Source organism: Papaver somniferum, unplaced genomic scaffold (assembly GCF_003573695.1).
Source record: "Papaver somniferum cultivar HN1 unplaced genomic scaffold, ASM357369v1 unplaced-scaffold_10, whole genome shotgun sequence".
NCBI lineage: Eukaryota > Viridiplantae > Streptophyta > Magnoliopsida > Ranunculales > Papaveraceae > Papaver > Papaver somniferum.
This window is the reverse complement of record NW_020618825.1, coordinates 8,309,706-8,327,527: the sequence shown is the minus strand read 5'-3', so window position 1 is coordinate 8,327,527 and position 17,822 is coordinate 8,309,706. Positions and strand designations below refer to the sequence as shown.

The following is a 17,822-nucleotide window of genomic DNA, read 5'->3' as shown; positions in this document are numbered from 1 at the left end:
ACTTCACCGACTTCAACCACTCGCATAATATTTTTCTCTCTGGAACCGATAAAGTATAAGATGCAGGTGGCTTGATTAACTTGTTACCTCTCTTAGTTAGATGCAGCTCCTTCTTCAAACCCAATCTTTCCAGGTCTGCTCTAGATCTTATCGTATCTTTAGTTTTCTTCTCTATGTCCATCAGCGTTCCTACAACACTATCACAAATATTTTTCTCCACATGCATAACATCAACATTGTGACGCAACTTATTAGTCTTCCAATATGGCAATTCGAAAAAAATACTCTTTTTGTCCAATTTAACTCAAAATCATAACGTTTTCTCTTTTTGGTGTTCGGTGCCTTCCCAAAATCTTGTTTCTCGATGAATTCTAGCTGTAATAACACATCATCTCCAGACAACTCCTTCGGCTTTGACCCTTTCGGCTTTTCCCAAATAAATGTTTGTCCCTGTCTCTCCAAGCATGAGTTCGAGGCAAAAAACGACGATGACCCATGTAACATATCTTCCGTCCACTCTTCAACCACATTGAACGCGTATCTTTATTACAAACTGCGCAAGCTAGATACCCATGAGTACTCCATCCAGACAAGTTCCCATATGCAGGAAAATCATTGATCGTCCATAACAACGCAGCATGAAGCTGAAATAATTCCTTTGAATCTGCATCAAAAGTCTTCACACCAATTTCCCATAACTCTTTTAATTCATCTATCAGTGGCCTTAGATAAACGTCGATATCATTTCCGGGACTGTTAGGCCTGGTATTAGTAGAGTCAAAAATATGAAGGGCTCTCTCATGCATCTCCAAGGTGGCAAATTATACGGAACAACAATTACAGGCCAAATACTATGTGGTTTTCCATTGAGGTCATTAGATGGAATAAACCCATCGCTTGCAATGCCAAGTCGGACATTACGTGAATCTCTGGCAAACCACTTGTGATTCTCATCGAGATCTTGCCAAATTTTAGAATCTGCTGGATGCCTAAACACATTTTTCTCCCTTTTATGTATCTTTTTCCAATATTTCATATCTTTAGCAGTCATCCTTGACATGAACAATCTCTGTAGCCTTGGCTTGAGTGGAAAATAACGCAGTACTTTCTGAGGTATCTTCTTTCCTTTTCCCTCGACAACTTTATACCTCGGCTCATTACACTTGGGACAGTTTTCAAGATTCTCATTTTCCTTCCAGAAAAGTGCACAGTCGTATCTGCATGCATGAATTACTGTATAACCAAGTCCAAGGTTCCTCAATAGTTTCTTAGCCTCGTAATAGGTGTTTGGAAGTGTCTCACCTTCAGGCAATGCTGCTTTAATTAAATCAAGGATCATCTGGAATGACTTGTTATTCATGTGATTCATTATCTTGATATGCATCAACCTCATAACAAACTCTAACTTCGAAAAATTCTTGCAATTAGGATACAAAGGCTCGCAGGCATCCTTCAAGAGACTGTCAAACATATCTATGTTTTCACAACTGTCTTGTGTACCTGAACATTCATTGTTGTTTGCTCTGGCACACACATCTTCAAGAAGTTCACTAACCCCATTATTTGTATAACCTTGTGTTTCTTCCTCATCAACATCGTCATCATCAGAGACAATTTCATAATCTTCTCCATGGTGTATCCATAGTGTATAATCCTTGTGTATTCCAAAATCTTGCAAGTGATCTTCAACCACCTGGATGGGCTCCAAATGACCATTTTTGCATCTGGCACAAGGGCAACGAGTCCTTCCCATGCTATCTGTGTGATCGCGAACAATCTTGATAAATTCATTAAGACCTCTTTTATATGCAGGATGCAACCTAGATTTTCCTTGCATCCAACTCTTATCCATATTGTAGCAGTTCCTGAACAACAAACTAATTAGACTCAGCACTCCAATACAAGAAAAAAGAATGGAAAATAAGAACAGTGTATGCTGCCAGCAAATTGGTTGTTATTGAATGATATGCATTGAATTTTTCAAATAAGCTTAACACATTACAACAAGTTTATTGAACCAGATCCATGAGAAAATAATAAAAGATCATAGATGGTTGACAACAGCATTACCAGATTCTAATGGTTCAACTTCAAAAGTAAATGGCTCTCCTTCACTATCTGATATCTTTATTTAGGGCACCAGACAATGTATATTTTCATCCTGCGACACATTAAGCAATCATTATACACCCAAATAACAATTAAGGTATAATGAAACAAATTTTGAATAAAATTAAAAAATAATCCAAACTCCCAGGAAGATTGTGCCTTAGCGTAGTACATGACCTTAGACACTTCCAAAAAATAGTCACATTCATATCTTTATCCACCTAAAGTAATAACATTTTAACATTTTAAGCACATACACAAGCGCTAAATTCATACAACCAAGTCAGAATACAGATCTGGTGAAAGTAAGGAATGTGATCCTCTAACAAAATCTAAGCCCTTGAACAGGGAGTTTATTGTAAACACCTGCAAACGACAAGGTTTTATTTTGATTTTTCTTTAAATACGACCCTGCCTGACAGAAAGCAGAGCTTTAACCCAATAATCTACTTTCTTTGTTGAATCCTGCACTTATATGTCACTCTTCGACAATATAAATCACACAATCCCGTAGCATCCACTAGTTTTAAGCAAAATGATTGTAAAATTAGCATTCCAACCAAAGGAAATTTAAAAATTACCACCATACGTGTCTGAAAATTTTCCTTGCATCCAACCAAAGGAAATTAGACTCAGAGTGTATATCAAGTTGAAACCATAAACACTAAGTCGCTGCTAGGCCGCTTATCACAATAATAAAAACAACTTTAGATGAGTTAAACAGTGGGTATGTGACTACCAGCAAACAGTACTGTTTTACTCTTGGATCATGCTCATATCATTAGTTTTTACTGTCCTAGCTACTGCATAAGGTGTTCTCAATTGTAGTGGCATAGACGAGATTCGGCATCCACAAGAACAAAAAAAGCAAGTTAATAAACATGGACGATTGGTTGTTGTTCAATGATATGCATCCAAAAGCCATATAAGCTTAATAGATATTACAACAAGTTTCATTGAATCAGACCGATGAGAAAATAAGAAAAGAAATAGATGGTTTCCGATGGCATTACCAGACTAATGATTCAGCTTCAAAATTAAATGGTTCTCCTTCGCAATCTGATATCTTTATTTAGGCAACGGAGAATGTATAGTGTTCAACCTGCGACACATTGTGCAATTGTCATACACCAGATCAAAAGTAAGGTATAATGAATCAATCAAAATTTGAATAAATTAAACAGTAATCTAGCGAAACTCCCAGGAATATTGTGCCTTAGCGCAGTACATGACACTGCAAAACATAGTCACATTGATATCCTGATCCACCTAATGTAATAAAATAAACTATTTCTTTGAACTTTCGATCTTAATTATACGTTCGGCTGCGTATGTCTTTGATTGATTAAGAATCAGGTACCAAGTTAAACAGTGATCTTTCACTATATATAACAACAAAAGACCGAAGCTTATATCCAAATCAAGTACTAGTAAGCATAATTAACGAAATAAAAACCAAATGTCCCAACAAAACCAGAAGATCATCATCTCCAAGTAAAGAGATCTTTAATCTTCCTTAAAAGCTCCCTAATTGTTCTGCTCTTGTTCTGAAGCAAATATAGTGGCCTGAAGTACAAAAAAACCCAGCAAAAAACCCTACATAGAGTATCACCGCAATTGCAGAACTGACCTTAAGCTAGTATTATTTCTAAGAGGGTCAAAACTGTTGTCAAGCAGAACTGACAGAAAAACCTATCATTTAAGCATTTTATCAAACATCTGTCTATCATTCTTTTGACAAAGAAGCTAAAACTTGCTGTGCTCAGACTAGACTAAGTTATAATCATTGAGCAAATCAACCTCCACTTCCTTCCTATAGAAATTAGTCTTCCCCATCAGTGGCAGGAAGCACAAACGTTAATGAAAAGGGCACGATTAATACTAATCGAACTAATCAAAGAAGAAGTATAAAGACCGAGGAAAACTTATGATCAATATCAAACCTAGTCCTTCTATAGGTTACAACATAAACCATGATGATTTCAGCTTTCAGGGTTGTATCCTGCACCAATATGACACTCTTCGGCAACATAAATCACACAATCCCGCCACAACAACTAGTTTTATACAAACTGATTGTAAAAGTAGCATTGCAACCACTAGTTTTCTGTCTACAGAAACACAAATAACCTTTCAATCATCTCAACTAAGAATATCAGATCCTATTAACAACAATTGTCTCAAGATTTGGTAGAAATTAAATTGATTCAGAAAATACGGTACAAGTGTATATAAGAACATAGCATCTGCAACATTGCTTCAGGAAGTTGCACACGCGGAAAAAACAAAAAGAGACAACATTTTCTAGCAATATATTTGCCTCAAACAGATTAGCCTGGAAACACTTACTCGAGCCAAACGTGATATTCTCCTTTTCCAACTTCGTCTTCAACTACGCTAGATTCACCTGAAAAACTAGGAAAATATATGGTTAACCTACTCCACTAAAAGCAAAAGTGTTCCAAATCTTTGTTTTATTTTAACATTAGGCAACCAATCAGACACTTAACCTTAAGCCACAGGTAATCAACCAATCCAGACTTAAAAAAAAAAAAAAGATGCACATGTAATTGTTTGAGAAGAAAATTTTGTTACCATAATCTTTCATTCTTTCATCTTGTTCAGATTGCTCTCTCCGAATACAGACATCTCTTATAATTTGATTTAGTGTTTGACTCATGTTTGTCTCTTTTTGGATGATTAGAATTGAACCCTAATTTTCTCATTCATCATGAGAGTCCAAGAGCAAAACGTATTCTCTTTAATCATGAGTTTTAGCAATTGAAAACTAAATTCCTTTGAGCAATTTCATCAATCAGTTAACATGCATGTTAAGTTTCACAAAATCTAATTTATTTGGGAACTAGGATTTGATTTCATAGTACAAAGATCAAAAGCATGAAACTGGGTTGATGATTCAGACTAGTCCTCTTTCCTTTCTAAAATCAAACACGCAGAGTATGAAATTAGAAAATAGATCAGAGTTATGATACATCTAACAAAATCCAATTTACCTGTTGTAATTCCTCTTTAGATGGAGATGCAGGTAAAAAGGGTTTCTATAAAAATCCAGTTGAATGAGCTTTCCACTTCTTCTGCTAGATTTGGTGATTTGTTCTGAGTTTGATGTGGGAAGTCTTGGTCTTGGGAGAAGAAGAAGAAGGAAGAGAAAAAATAGGTTCACTTTTTACCCCTGATAGCTTCAGAGACGCGTGTTGAGAATATGAGATAGAGGTCGGATATTTTGCCGACAATCTTGTGACATGATTTCTTTTCTTCACCGGGTGGGGTATTTTGATTTACGGGTGGTAGTGTGACACGATTTCTTTCTTTTTTTTACCTTGTTTTCGTGAGATATTTTAATAACTATATTTAGGTGAATTTTTTTACCTCCAAACATAATCTAATTCTGTTTTAGCGAAAAACTTCCCTCCCATTTGTTTGGATAAATATTATTTTGTGTTTTTTAGTGCTAGGTCGGGAATAATATTTTCATATAAGATCTTCACAATCTACGTAAGATACAAATCTAAATTGATGGAGATTCTAAAATAGATACATAAATGACAAGTCGAAGAAAGAAAATATTTTCAAGACAAAGCATATAGAGAGGATAAATAAATTTCTTTTCTAAATCAGGCATAATATTTTAGAGGACATGGCACGATCACACAAGGCCAAGGATCCTTGTTTATTACTACTTCTTATTTTTTTAGAAAGATAAAGATGGAGAAAACGAAGGAGGTGGGCAAAACTAAAGCCTCGTCGAAAGAAACACCAAGGACTACCCCAGTTGTGACTCGCAACAAGCAAAAAGGCGAGAAATCGAAGGCGGCCAATCAGAAACCAGATGCCACGGAGATCACCTCACCATTGGATGCCAACGCCGTAGCAACAACGGTCCTCAAAGCTGCAACAGCCAAAGCCGATGTAGCAGCCAAAGCCGATGCAGCAAAGACGATGACAGCTGCCCGAACTCATGAACAACAGGAAGGGTTTGCAGAATCAACGATGCACAAACCGGCCTTCGGAATGCCACTAACGAACGACCAAAACCAAACTTTGCCAGTTACTCAACCTTTGCTGATAGTAAACCAGCTAGCGCCCGCGCGCGTGGATCTGCCAATAGTTACGACCGATCCGCTCCCCCCTCTAATCCATACAGTGGACGAAGGTCACACAATGGAAATTGGAGGGCAAGTGCGAACCGGAACCCCAAATCAAGGATCGAACCATACCACCCAATTGATGGCAGAGATCGAAGAGTTAAAGAAGAATCAGAAGGTGTACGTAGATGCAGTGGCATTGCTGGCTCGAGAAAACCAGGAGCTCAAGGATAGGCTCGCCCAAAGCACAGTAGTGGCGCGCCAACACGACGAAGAAAATTCAAAGGCATCAGATCCCAAACATGACCGAAGAATCATCGTGACAAACGCCAACAATCCGGAACCATTAGACCGAAGACCTGCCAGAGGAAATAGATCATCCGATCCAGACTATGTCCCCGAAGATTCAGATTATATCGATAGTGAAACCAAAGATCAGGACGATCCACAATAAAAGAAGATCACCAGCGGGCAATGGAGGACCTTCGTGCAGAGATGATGGCTGAAATCAAGCAGTCGAAAGCTAGACAAGGGGGGCAGACTAGAGTAAGTGATGAGAGAAGCTAACACCACTCCGCTGACTCACCACTTTGCCAAAGCGCTTATCCCTCAAAAGTGTCTCATTCCAGCGTTCGAATGTTAGGACGGATCCAGCGACCCTGCAGCTCATCTTCGATACTATAATCGCATTTTAGCCCGATGGGATCAGAACGATGCAGTCCTCTGCAGATATTTTCCTTCAAGCCTAAAAGGATGAGCACTATCTTGGTTCGACAACCTACCGCCCAACTCCATCGATTCCTACAACCATCTCACTGAGAAATTCTTAGGAACATACATGTACAACAAGGTTGTAAACGCCAGGATGGACAAGATCTTCTTATTAGCAATTACTTACAACGAAATGATCAGGGAATATACCTACAGATGGCAATTACTTAGTGAGATTGTATGTTTCTGGTGAAATTGTTGGATTAAGAAAAAAATTACATCAAATTTGAATGATTTCGTGTAAAATTAAAGAAATTAGAAATTCAAACCTTTTGGCTCTGACATAGTAAATAGACATATGGACGGACGGACACGAATATCGTTGAGTGGCGTTTGGATTTGATGGTCATGGATGAATCATTGAGTGGACACATGGACGAACGGACACGAATATCGTTGTGTGGGGTCTGGACATGGAGGATAACATATGCATGAATGACATTCGAAAATTAAGGACACATGGACGCACGACTTTGATGGACACAAATGAATCGTTAAGTGAAATTTGGCTCTGACATAGTGAATGGACTCATGGCATAATATTTCAATAAATATTTGAAATATCTTTCCCAAAAAGAAACAATGGTCCAAAAAAAATTTAGTGGTGCCCAAAAACCAGTTCTAAGTTATGCATAGGGGTGCACATACCCTACCCATATCCGCCAACCCTATCCTACCCGTCAATTTTGTAACCGTATCCTACCCTATCCACTATTTAGCGGGTAGGGTGGTGGGTAAAGATTTTCTTAACCGTCAGTAAACGGGTAGGGTGGCGGGTATAGGCCATATCCTATCCACCCTACCTAGGGGTGCACATACCCTACTCATATCCGCCAACCCTACCCTACCCGCCAGTTTTTTAACCGTATCCTATCCTAACCATTATTTGACGGATATGGTGGCGGGTAAAGATTTTCTTAACCGCTAGTAAACGGGTAGGGTGGCGATCCCACCCACCCTACCCGTTGTGCAGCCCTAGTTATGCATTAGGTACTTGTACGACCTCTAAAACGTTGAGCCCATAGCACAAGTTGTGCATTAAGTACTTGTACAACCTCTAAAACATTGAGCCCGACAAATGTTTTTCTCTCGGACAACACCAAAGATACTATTGCTACGTGTAGCATTGGAGACGGGCCACGTATAAGAGGAGAGCAAGAATAATCCTTGTTATTAACGACACCTATGTCCTAACCGGTATACGTGTCCGCTTCTTCACTTCCATATGCTCGGTGTAATGTTTAGTCCAGAGAGAAAAACAATGGAAGTCCGAGAGATCGAGAAGTAGAGAAAGTGAGAGATGCATCGCCAACGAAAAAAATTAGCAAGACTTCTCTGTTGCTCTAATCAACAAAAACAAATTACTAGATCTAATAAAATCACCAACAGATCAGATTCCGAAGAAGACGATTCAGCTGGTCTCGCTCCCATTAACTCACTTCATCGAAAGATTCTTTACCCTCTTAACACATTACTTCTTTCTCAATCGTCTAATTTCCCTATTTCAAGGTTTCTCTCTGTTTCTCTTCGACAGGTAAGTTTTTGAATTATTATTGTTTCGCTTTATTTTGATTGAATTGAAGCTGTTCGGTAGTTGTATTTTTCTTTTATTTGTATTTAAATTGATTAAATTTTGATATCTTGCAGGTTAGGATGTAGTTAACTATCAAAATCCAATCAGATTTTAGTCAATTCAAATTTGTATTCAATCAAAATTCGCTTGTGGGGATTTTTCTTTTATTGTATTCAATCAAAATTTGTATCTAAACTGATAATCTGGTAATGTTCTACATGTGGTGAGTGTTGCGTTGAAATTTGAATTTTAGGTCATATTCAGATGGGCGATTTGTTGCTATTGCATTGGGGGATTATGTGTTGTGTAACGTCCAATCCCTTCGGCAAGGAATAGAAGATAAAATCATCACGTCCAATTAGTGGCTTATTCTCTTCTTTTCTTGTTCTCGGCAGATGGATTAGCAACGGCATCAATGGGAACTCTACAAAACCATCTTCTCCGCCTCATCAATCGTACGTTTGTTGATTCAATCCCTAAAATGCTATTTCAATGATTCATTTATTGTGTTTTTATTGGATTTATGTTTTGATGAATAAGGTCTGTTGGTGGAAAAAGGACGGATTATCGAAAGCATTAACTATAGCTGAAGGAACGACTGTTTCTGATGCTTGCCGAAGGATTGTTGCTGGAAGAGTTGATGCAGTGCTTCTTACTGATGCAAATACTTTACTCTCTGGAATCGTTACTTACAAGGTAGAAAAATGTTTGTTTTATTCAGTTTTTTGCTTCATTTTTGCCATTGACCATTGTTTATTTTTTTTTTCTGAAAAGTTTTTATTTTGTGTTTATGATATTGCAACTAGAACTATTGTTGAAGGGTTAAGACGAGAACAGACGATAGTTTCAGGTAAACTAAATGGTAAAGGGAAGCAGGCAAAACCCCCATCCAACCGTAGTCCCAAGATGTCCAAAAGGTCAGGTACTCGTTTTCATGTTCTGAAAAGTATTATGTTGATTTTTTTCCCCTAAAAGTACTAATTACTAGTAAAGATGAGATGAATTTTTAAGTCAAACAGGTGCCCTCCTACTGCACTTCGTTAGATGTGCACTTAATATTTAACTATATTTAGATTGTACATACTGGCAATATATTGGAAATATATATAAATTGAATTTAATGTTTTTATTTTTACTTACTGAATATTAGGCATAAAATCTTTTTAATCGTGGAAAAAGTCTTTTACTAGTCCGCCAAAAGAAAAAATATATTCCGCCAAAATTTTCATGATATTTCAAAAAGTCCGCCAAAATTTTCGTTTGTTCTAGATTGTGGCCATTATCTTCGGATAACTGATCACGTTTCCCTTTTATACTGAAACAAAACCTCTTTTCATGTATAACAAAAAACACTCAAGTACAAAACCCTAAATCTGAACTTGAAAGAGGTAACCGTCTTAACCTTTGATTTTGATCTTCAATTATTTCTCTTCATCTTAATTATTGCAAGTGCAAATGAGTATCTCCAATCTCTTATCCTAACTCAGTATCCCTAATCTCTCCTACCAAAACAGAGATCTGTTTTGGGTTTGTGATCAGTGACTCAAAACTCGTATGTGGGAGAGTTTTTTGTGCTGAAAACTTGAGGAAAAAAAACCTTGTGGTGATTTATCAAAGTTTCTCTTTAAATTTTTTTTTTCAATTTTTGCATTTTAGTCTCTGGTTTTCTTTTTTGTTATTTTTGGTTCTTTTATTAATTTGGTTTTTGAGTGTCTACTGTTCTTTCCTGTTAACCTTGATGTTTTTGGTTTATTTTCCTTTCAGTTTGTTGATCATCTACTTTTTGTGTTTCATTATCAGGAGTACTGCCAATTTTAATCAAGGGATAATGGCACCAGGTGGAGTTAGACCCCCTCGCACATCACACGCAGCCTCTCAGTTGTCACGCACTGGTAATTGAGTTAATCACATACCTACAAATTATTTTCTTGGAATTATTATGTTGATTTTCGGCAGACGCAGTATTATCTAACTCCCATATCTCTTGACAAATAGATCTGCCAAAGATTAACAAAGGAGGAAGAGGGGATGCTCTTAATGCAAAGCTTAATGATCACATAAGGAAAAAGAAAGAAAAGCCTACAATAACGATCAAACCAGGTAATAAGATTCCAACTGGGGATTGGGACACTGAATTCCAAACTGAAATAGGAATCATCGTCAAAAAGTTTGCACCGTGGTCGACTCGCCCCAAATGGAAGTCAATTGGAAAATCAGATCTGAAGAAATTTCATGATCTCATATTGGTAATCATATACTTATTTTTGAATCATTTTAGTGTCCCTACTGTTATGTTCTTCTTGCACAGACTACGGCTTTGTTAATTAGAACTCTCTTTGCGTAGTTTCTTTGTTGCTGGTGCTAACAGAAATTTTTTTGGTGATTGTGAACTTAGGAAAAATTCACTATTGATCTACATGTAGTACGCATTCAGAAGGCGGTCAACACAATGCTAGCAAATGAGTACAGACAGTTCAGATGCACACTTCACAAACACTACCTGCAGTACAAACAAGATGGAACAGAACGGGAAAACCCGCATCATCAGGTTAAGCAGGAGGATTGGGAGAAACTTTGCACTTGGTTTGAGTCTGATGAGTTTCAGGTAATATTGGTGTTCGATCCTTATTGTATTTATAAGATTTATTTGTGGTAGTCACATTGGTAGACTTCAGTAGTAGTCGTATTTATGATATCTATGTAGCATCAATCTTCATTGAACTGTCTTCTTTGGATTTGAGTGCAGACAAGTAGCACTCAAGGTAAAAAAAGTCGACAAGCGAATACAACCATTCATTGTACAGGGTCAAAACCTTTTGCCCGCTATAGAGAGGAAATGGTAATTGTGCTGTCTCTGTTATACAAGTTTATGGTTAATACTGTATCTAATTTTTTTTATGGGGAAACATGCAGTGTGATCCAGAAACAGGTGAAGTTGTTGAACAAATTGAATTCTACAAGTTAACCCACTGCAAAAATGATGTTTGGACGTGTCATACAGCGGAGGAAAACTATGTAATCTAAGGATTTTCGTTGTGATTTTCTTTTAAGTTTTTTGTTGAGAGTTATTATTTAGTTTTAGCATATGTTCTGCTATTTATTGTTAATTACTGTGTAGGGTAAAATGCTTGAACTCCGAGATGCGCCTACACCTGAAGGTTCAACACCCTTGACCGATGCTCAAATATGTGAGGAAGTGCTAGGTGTAAGATCCGGATATGTCAAGGGTCTTGGTCATGGGTATGAAAAACCTAGCTCGTCTAGCATCGAATATAATGCGGAGTTAGGTGAAGCTCTTAGGAGGGTAGATGACGCAGAGAAGAGAAATAAGGAACTTGAAGAAATAGTTGATGATCAAAATCGCACAATACAGGGGCTGGTAACTGACACAATGGATATAAGAAGAATGTTGCTTGAAATGCAGGGAAACCGTCAAAGCACTCCTGAGAACAGTCAAAGCACTCCTGAGAACAGTCAAAGCACTCCTGAGAACAGTCAAAGTACTCCTGAGAACCGTCAAACCACCTCTTGAGATGATTGTCGAGGGACCAACAGTTGAGATCTGCATCTCTGTTTCTTTTTTTAGCTTTATGTTTCAACAAGTGGTATCGTTTTTTCTTCACTTTAGAATTAGCTTTATGTTTCTCTTTTGAAATTTGTAGTGGTATCGTTTCTTTTCTTCAGTTTAGAATGTTAAGTTTCTTAATTAGTGGTGTCATTTAATGAACAATGTAGATCTTTTCTATTAATGATTTGCTTCTTTTCGAAAAGATTCAGTAGTCTAACTTTCATGAATTACAATTTCTGAGTAGTTATGAAAAATATGAGAACTACTTACCACTCTAACATCGACAATTTCTGAGTAGTTATGAAAAATATGAAAACTACTTCCCACTCTAACATCAACAAACGCGTTGCAAATGTGTATATATGTTCCACGATTATAAAAGTGGCCCATATTATGTTTGTATCTACAAAAATTACGCGTGGAAAATATAATTCTTATTCGACATAATAATACGTAGCATATAATTATTATTCACGATGTTTTACGTATTGAAAATAACATATATTAGCGATGGGTGTACCCGTAGCTTATGCGCCAATTTTATAACGCATTAATGCGTTGAAAATAAGGGTCGTTTGTGACCTCTTCAACCATCATACATAAGATTTATTACCGACGGGTGTACCCGTAGCTTATGCGCCAATTTTATAACGCATCAATGCGTTGAAAATAAGGATCATTTGTGACATCTTCAACCGTTATACATAAGATTTATTACCGACGGGTGTACCCGCCGCGTATGCGCCAATTTTATACGCATTAATGCGTCGAAAATAAGGATCGTTTTTGACATCTTCAACCGTTATACATAAGATTTATTACCGACGGGTGTATCCGCCGCGTATGCGCCAATTTTATACGCATTAATACGTCGAAAATAAGGATCGTTTGTGACATCTTCAACCGTTATACATAATATTTATTACCGACGGGTGTATCCGCCGCGTATGCGCCAAGTTTCTACTTATTAATGCGTTGAAAATAAGGATCGTTTGTGACATCTTCAACCGTTATAAATACAAACTTTTTGTTACATACACGAATGTCACATAAAGAATTTTTCAGTACAAATGAAAAAAACGGTATTTGTGACGCATAAGCTATTTGTGACGAAGAAACATTTTGTGTGACACAAAAAACTACTGAAAAAAACCTTCGACATAAGTGACGCTTTAAGCGTCGGTTGGATTATTTGCAACACCTGTTGTTATAACGCACTGCCCGACAGCAAAAAAACGTCAGAAAAATATATTTGTGACATAAAATCAAATATTTGTGACGATATTTTTCATTGAAAAAACCATGTTTTGTTGTAGTGTTTCATGCAAACATTTTTATTTAAAACCCAAGAAATAATGTATTTGAAACTAATATATATATTTTTTTTCACAAAGCTCTACATTCTAAGAAAAATGAGCACAACCTGAATGTATAACGCCGCCATTTACCTTTTTGAAAGTCGGTTTCCGAAACCTAATGGTTGAAAGTAAAAACAATATATGGTGAGATTTGGTATCCACGAACTATTAATCTTTATATGGGGAACATATATCTAAAAATTAAACTTCAAATTCATATATCCATGTAGTTATAAGAAAAATGACATCGAAATTTTAAAATTATGATAGAATAACCATGTTAACGGATCCTTCCCCTGAACGAATGCACAATTTATGAGGACTATTATGCATGTAACAAATGTATAAAAGTAGCGTAGTTAATTACGGACTATGTAACTTTATTACGTAATAGTTTTACTGATATATCATGAACATTTTCCCATAACACACGCCGCCAGAAAGAGGAGGCGGGGAACGTCGGAACAACAATCATTCGATAACCAAGAGAAATAAGATAATGTATGTTTTTACTTTCTATATTGAATTGTTAAGGAACACGGGAAGATTATTCCTCCATACCATCATCAAAATATATCTAATATGCCCGAATTAGTGTAAGATGTGGTTGCTAGCGATCTGTTGTTGAAGACTATTATGCATCTAACAAATGTATAAAAGTAGCGTAGTTATTTGCGGACTATGTAACCTAATTACGTAATAGCTTTGTTGATATATCACGAACATTTTCCCATAACATGCGCCGCCAGAAAGAGGAGGCAAGGGAACGTCGGAACAACAATCATTCGATAACCAAGAGAAATAAGATAATGTATGTTTCTACTTTCTATATTGAATTGTTAAGGAACATGGGAAGATTATTCCTCCATACCATCATAAAAATATTTAATACTTTTCCATAATTAACGAACAATCAACCTGACTTAACAAATAATCAAGTCTAAAAGCACATTAAATATATGTACAGTCATGATACTAGTGTTTTGTGTTTTTATCACTGTTTTGCATCACCTTTTTGATAATAAATTTAAAATATCATGTTTATTATTATACTAATCGACGAATTTCTCGGCAAGCACGCCGTGCGAAAGAAACCTTTTATAAAAGAATGTTTCGTCCAAGAGGTACAAAACATCAACTGATTCGTAGTGCCAAGTTTGAATGTTTATATTCTTATTATTTTTTTTGATGATTACCTTAAAATATTTTGTCTATTACTATTGTAGTAATAATGAAGAATTTCCCAGCAAGCACGCGGTGCGAAAAAACCTTAGGAAAAGAAGTGCATTTTCCCAATAAATACAAAACATCTAATGATTTGTAATGTTACTTTTGAAGTTTACATTCTTATGGTTCACACTAAATTATTTTCTCTAATATCGTTGAATTTTTGTTTATAAGATATTCAAAAAATTCATGCAATAATCCCATCCTAAGAATTGCGTTAAGAATCTAAACAATTTACGTGTGTAAACTTTATTATCTTCAAATACCCTTGAGCCTAAGAATATTTATTTGGTAGAAATTAATACACCTAGAAATAGATACAACCCAGGTAACGATGTGATTGGTGACACTATCATTGATCACATGTAGATCTAACTATAGGCACTTTGATTTTAACCTACATTCAGACGTAGTTTCTCTAATGAATGGTTGGTTAGTTTTATAGTTTTCGACGTGGGTCTACATGGATTCGATATTAGTTGCATGCATCTTTGTTCTTCGTAATGATTAATTGGCTCTCAATATTTTACATGGGATGATTTAAATGATTTAGGTGTTCCATCGGATAAAGAAAGTGACAGAGATACACAAAGTGGTGCGAATCAGAATATTGTACAAGACTTATCTGTCTTTCATTATCTCGGAAGAATCAAATTTAAATGCTCCTTAAGTGGATCCTTGAACTGGATCGATAAAAAGCTGTTGTATATCCAAAATAAACCACCCTTCGAGAAATTTCTTCGTGGAAAATTGAAGCTCCCTTTATTAATTGCTTGAATCCCCGTAGGCTTTGAAAGATATATACGAGCCCCTGGTCAATATTATTTATAATGGTTCAAATGTATTTATTATTCTTTGTTTTAATTTGGATAAAACATCTCTAGAGAGCAGGTATCTGGGGTGTTTCTCAATAGATAAGGAACTTTACCATATGAATGAGGACCATTGGTACCCGATAAAGGAAAAGATCTGATAAAAAATCACTATATGATAAATTCTACTCCAAATATACTTCAGCACATGATATTATAAGAAGGCTACTTCTTTCTAAGATAATGTAGAAGTTATCACGTGTTATAAATTTTTTAGATAAAGGTGTTATAACTTGCCAACGACTGAAGAAGTTTTGATGATCCTATTAATATAAAGTTCTCAGGTACCTAGCCTAAGGGATATTGTATTCTAATGAATAAGTTAGTACGGTTGAAACATAGTATAGTTAAGCCAACATTGATGGTGTACTCGGAATATTAACCCTACTAATTCCAAAGCTTACACTTATCAAGAACTTCCGCAACACTTTGTGTCGGGAAAAATGATGAATAATAAGACAACATGGTTTAAGATTGCAAGAATTTACTTTCCTATCCATAATTCGTTTTGGTTGTATTACTTGCGCCTTGAAGATAGTGAATCGGTTCTAGATTATCCAAGAAGCACTGATGATGAAAAATGGACTTCCAATTGAGAAGCGGTGGTTAAAGTTTGGATTAAATATATGTGATGACTACTCACATTTTGAATTACGTATGAGTACCCCATTCGAAGCCAACTAATGAACATGTACTATAGGTGCAACGGCTGCGCAAAGAGAGTAAGAAATCCGGTTGCGCGTTACAAGTTGGAGCTCAAAGTTATGGACAAAACCACAGATAATTGTGTCTGGGCCAGCTTCCGAACCACTCCTCGATAATGTGAGAGTTGCAAAGCTCATAGAAATCATTACTATAAATATAGAGGTATCGATAAAATACTCTACTATATGCGTATGAAAGAACCCAGGATGATTTAACATGTTTTAAAAATATGTGGTAAGTTTATAAAAAAAAAACCTAATTTATTTTGTAGAACTTTTACACCCAGATTTTATTTTAGTGAGATGATTTGAGAATTTCTTAATCAAGACCTGAGGTAATTATTCAATTACGGAATTATATGATTGATATACAAAACCGTATTCTAATATTAACCTCCCTAATCTTCATTTACGGCTTTTCCTCTCCCTGTACTCTTTCTAACAGCTTTCTTTTTCCCTGTTCAGCAAGCTTCTGTCTCAATTTCAAATCTGAAGTATCACCCCTTGAAGTGGTTTGCATCTGAATTGTATTTATTTTATTTTTGAAAATATATTTTGATTGTTCTTCTTGGTGGGTTTAGGGTTTTTGTCAATGGATGGGTTTCTCATTGTGAATTTGATTCACTTAATCAAACCTTTATTCTATGGATCGCAGGGATCGACCGATATACGAGAAAAAATTAAGCTGAAAATGGAGTCTTATACTCATGATCGTTGTACAATTAAGGTAAACTTCAATCATTTTGTTGATTAGGTCTAATTTCCAGTTCACGACAATTAGTGTAGTTAACTGATTAGGTGTCTCCATAATTGGTGGTTTGTAATTATGTATAAAATCCAGCCTTTGTTCGTATCTCCTATATTTTATAGAAGATTAGGTTAGAGATTTCAAAAAAAAATAAAAATCCTTCCACTTGTCTTGGGTAGGAAAGTGCAAGTTAATTAGGTAGTAAATGCATACTGAAAGGTGTTCACTGTCAGTTGAACAACACATTTTATTTTACCATCTAAAGTACTGGTAAAATAGGCGCTATCTTTTTCCGATAATCTTCTAACTCTTGAACTTGAAGTTCCTGTTCAACGGAACTTTTACCGACAATATCATGTCTTGCAAGAATTTAAGTGTTCTTTTTCTCGATCGTATGTCATAAACTGACACCTTTTTTTGGACTTGAAAGGAACACTGCTATGGGGAGAATTGTTGTAAGAGAGCAGGGATGCATTGACGGACAAACACATATTCCTCCTGATTGGATAGCCAAAAAGTATGTTTAACAATAAAAGGTTACAGTCTCTTCAAGCAGATGCGAACATTGTGTTTTTCTTTAACTATAAAAGGTTACAGTCTCTTCTTCTCTGATTACAGAGTTAAATTTGATAAAGTACTAAATTAAAATCGGATAACATTACATGTTCATGTATTACTAATCTCTTATACGATTAATTGGGGTTTTGAAATTTTTTGCCATAAAAATACAATTTAGGTTTTCTAGCAGAAATCAAAAGATTAAAAAGAAAACTAATCATATAATAT

The 17,822-nt window shown here is 36.0% G+C and overlaps 1 protein-coding gene and 1 long non-coding RNA gene across 6 annotated transcripts; one reads left to right on the top strand and one right to left on the bottom strand.

Annotated features, from left to right (window-relative positions):
- Positions 1 to 1,589: 1,589 nt before the first annotated feature.
- On the bottom strand, positions 1,590 to 5,150 carry LOC113326714. The gene is made up of 5 exons (XR_003348494.1): positions 5,124 to 5,150; positions 4,459 to 4,516; positions 3,123 to 3,211; positions 2,071 to 2,161; positions 1,590 to 1,865 (listed from the first exon to the last, which is right to left on the bottom strand). It is a non-coding gene; the product is annotated as an uncharacterized LOC113326714 (long non-coding RNA).
- A 3,052-nt stretch (positions 5,151 to 8,202) lies between these two features.
- LOC113326123 lies at positions 8,203 to 12,329 on the top strand. Of its 5 annotated transcripts, none has more exons than XM_026573917.1 (11): positions 8,203 to 8,520; positions 8,634 to 8,782; positions 8,955 to 9,014; positions 9,118 to 9,255; positions 9,366 to 9,476; positions 10,360 to 10,451; positions 10,555 to 10,805; positions 10,955 to 11,164; positions 11,306 to 11,398; positions 11,473 to 11,574; positions 11,678 to 12,329. In XM_026573917.1, exons 4-11 carry the CDS (start codon positions 9,167 to 9,169, stop codon positions 12,089 to 12,091), a joined length of 1,362 nt encoding a protein of 453 aa, XP_026429702.1. In that variant the 5' UTR covers positions 8,203 to 8,520; positions 8,634 to 8,782; positions 8,955 to 9,014; positions 9,118 to 9,166; the 3' UTR covers positions 12,092 to 12,329. The 5 variants fall into 5 exon arrangements, with proteins under 5 accessions (XP_026429702.1, XP_026429701.1, XP_026429699.1 ...); XM_026573916.1 differs by having other exon boundaries at positions 9,100 to 9,255; XM_026573914.1 differs by lacking the exon at positions 8,634 to 8,782 and having other exon boundaries at positions 9,100 to 9,255.
- The last annotated feature ends 5,493 nt before the right edge of the window (positions 12,330 to 17,822 follow it).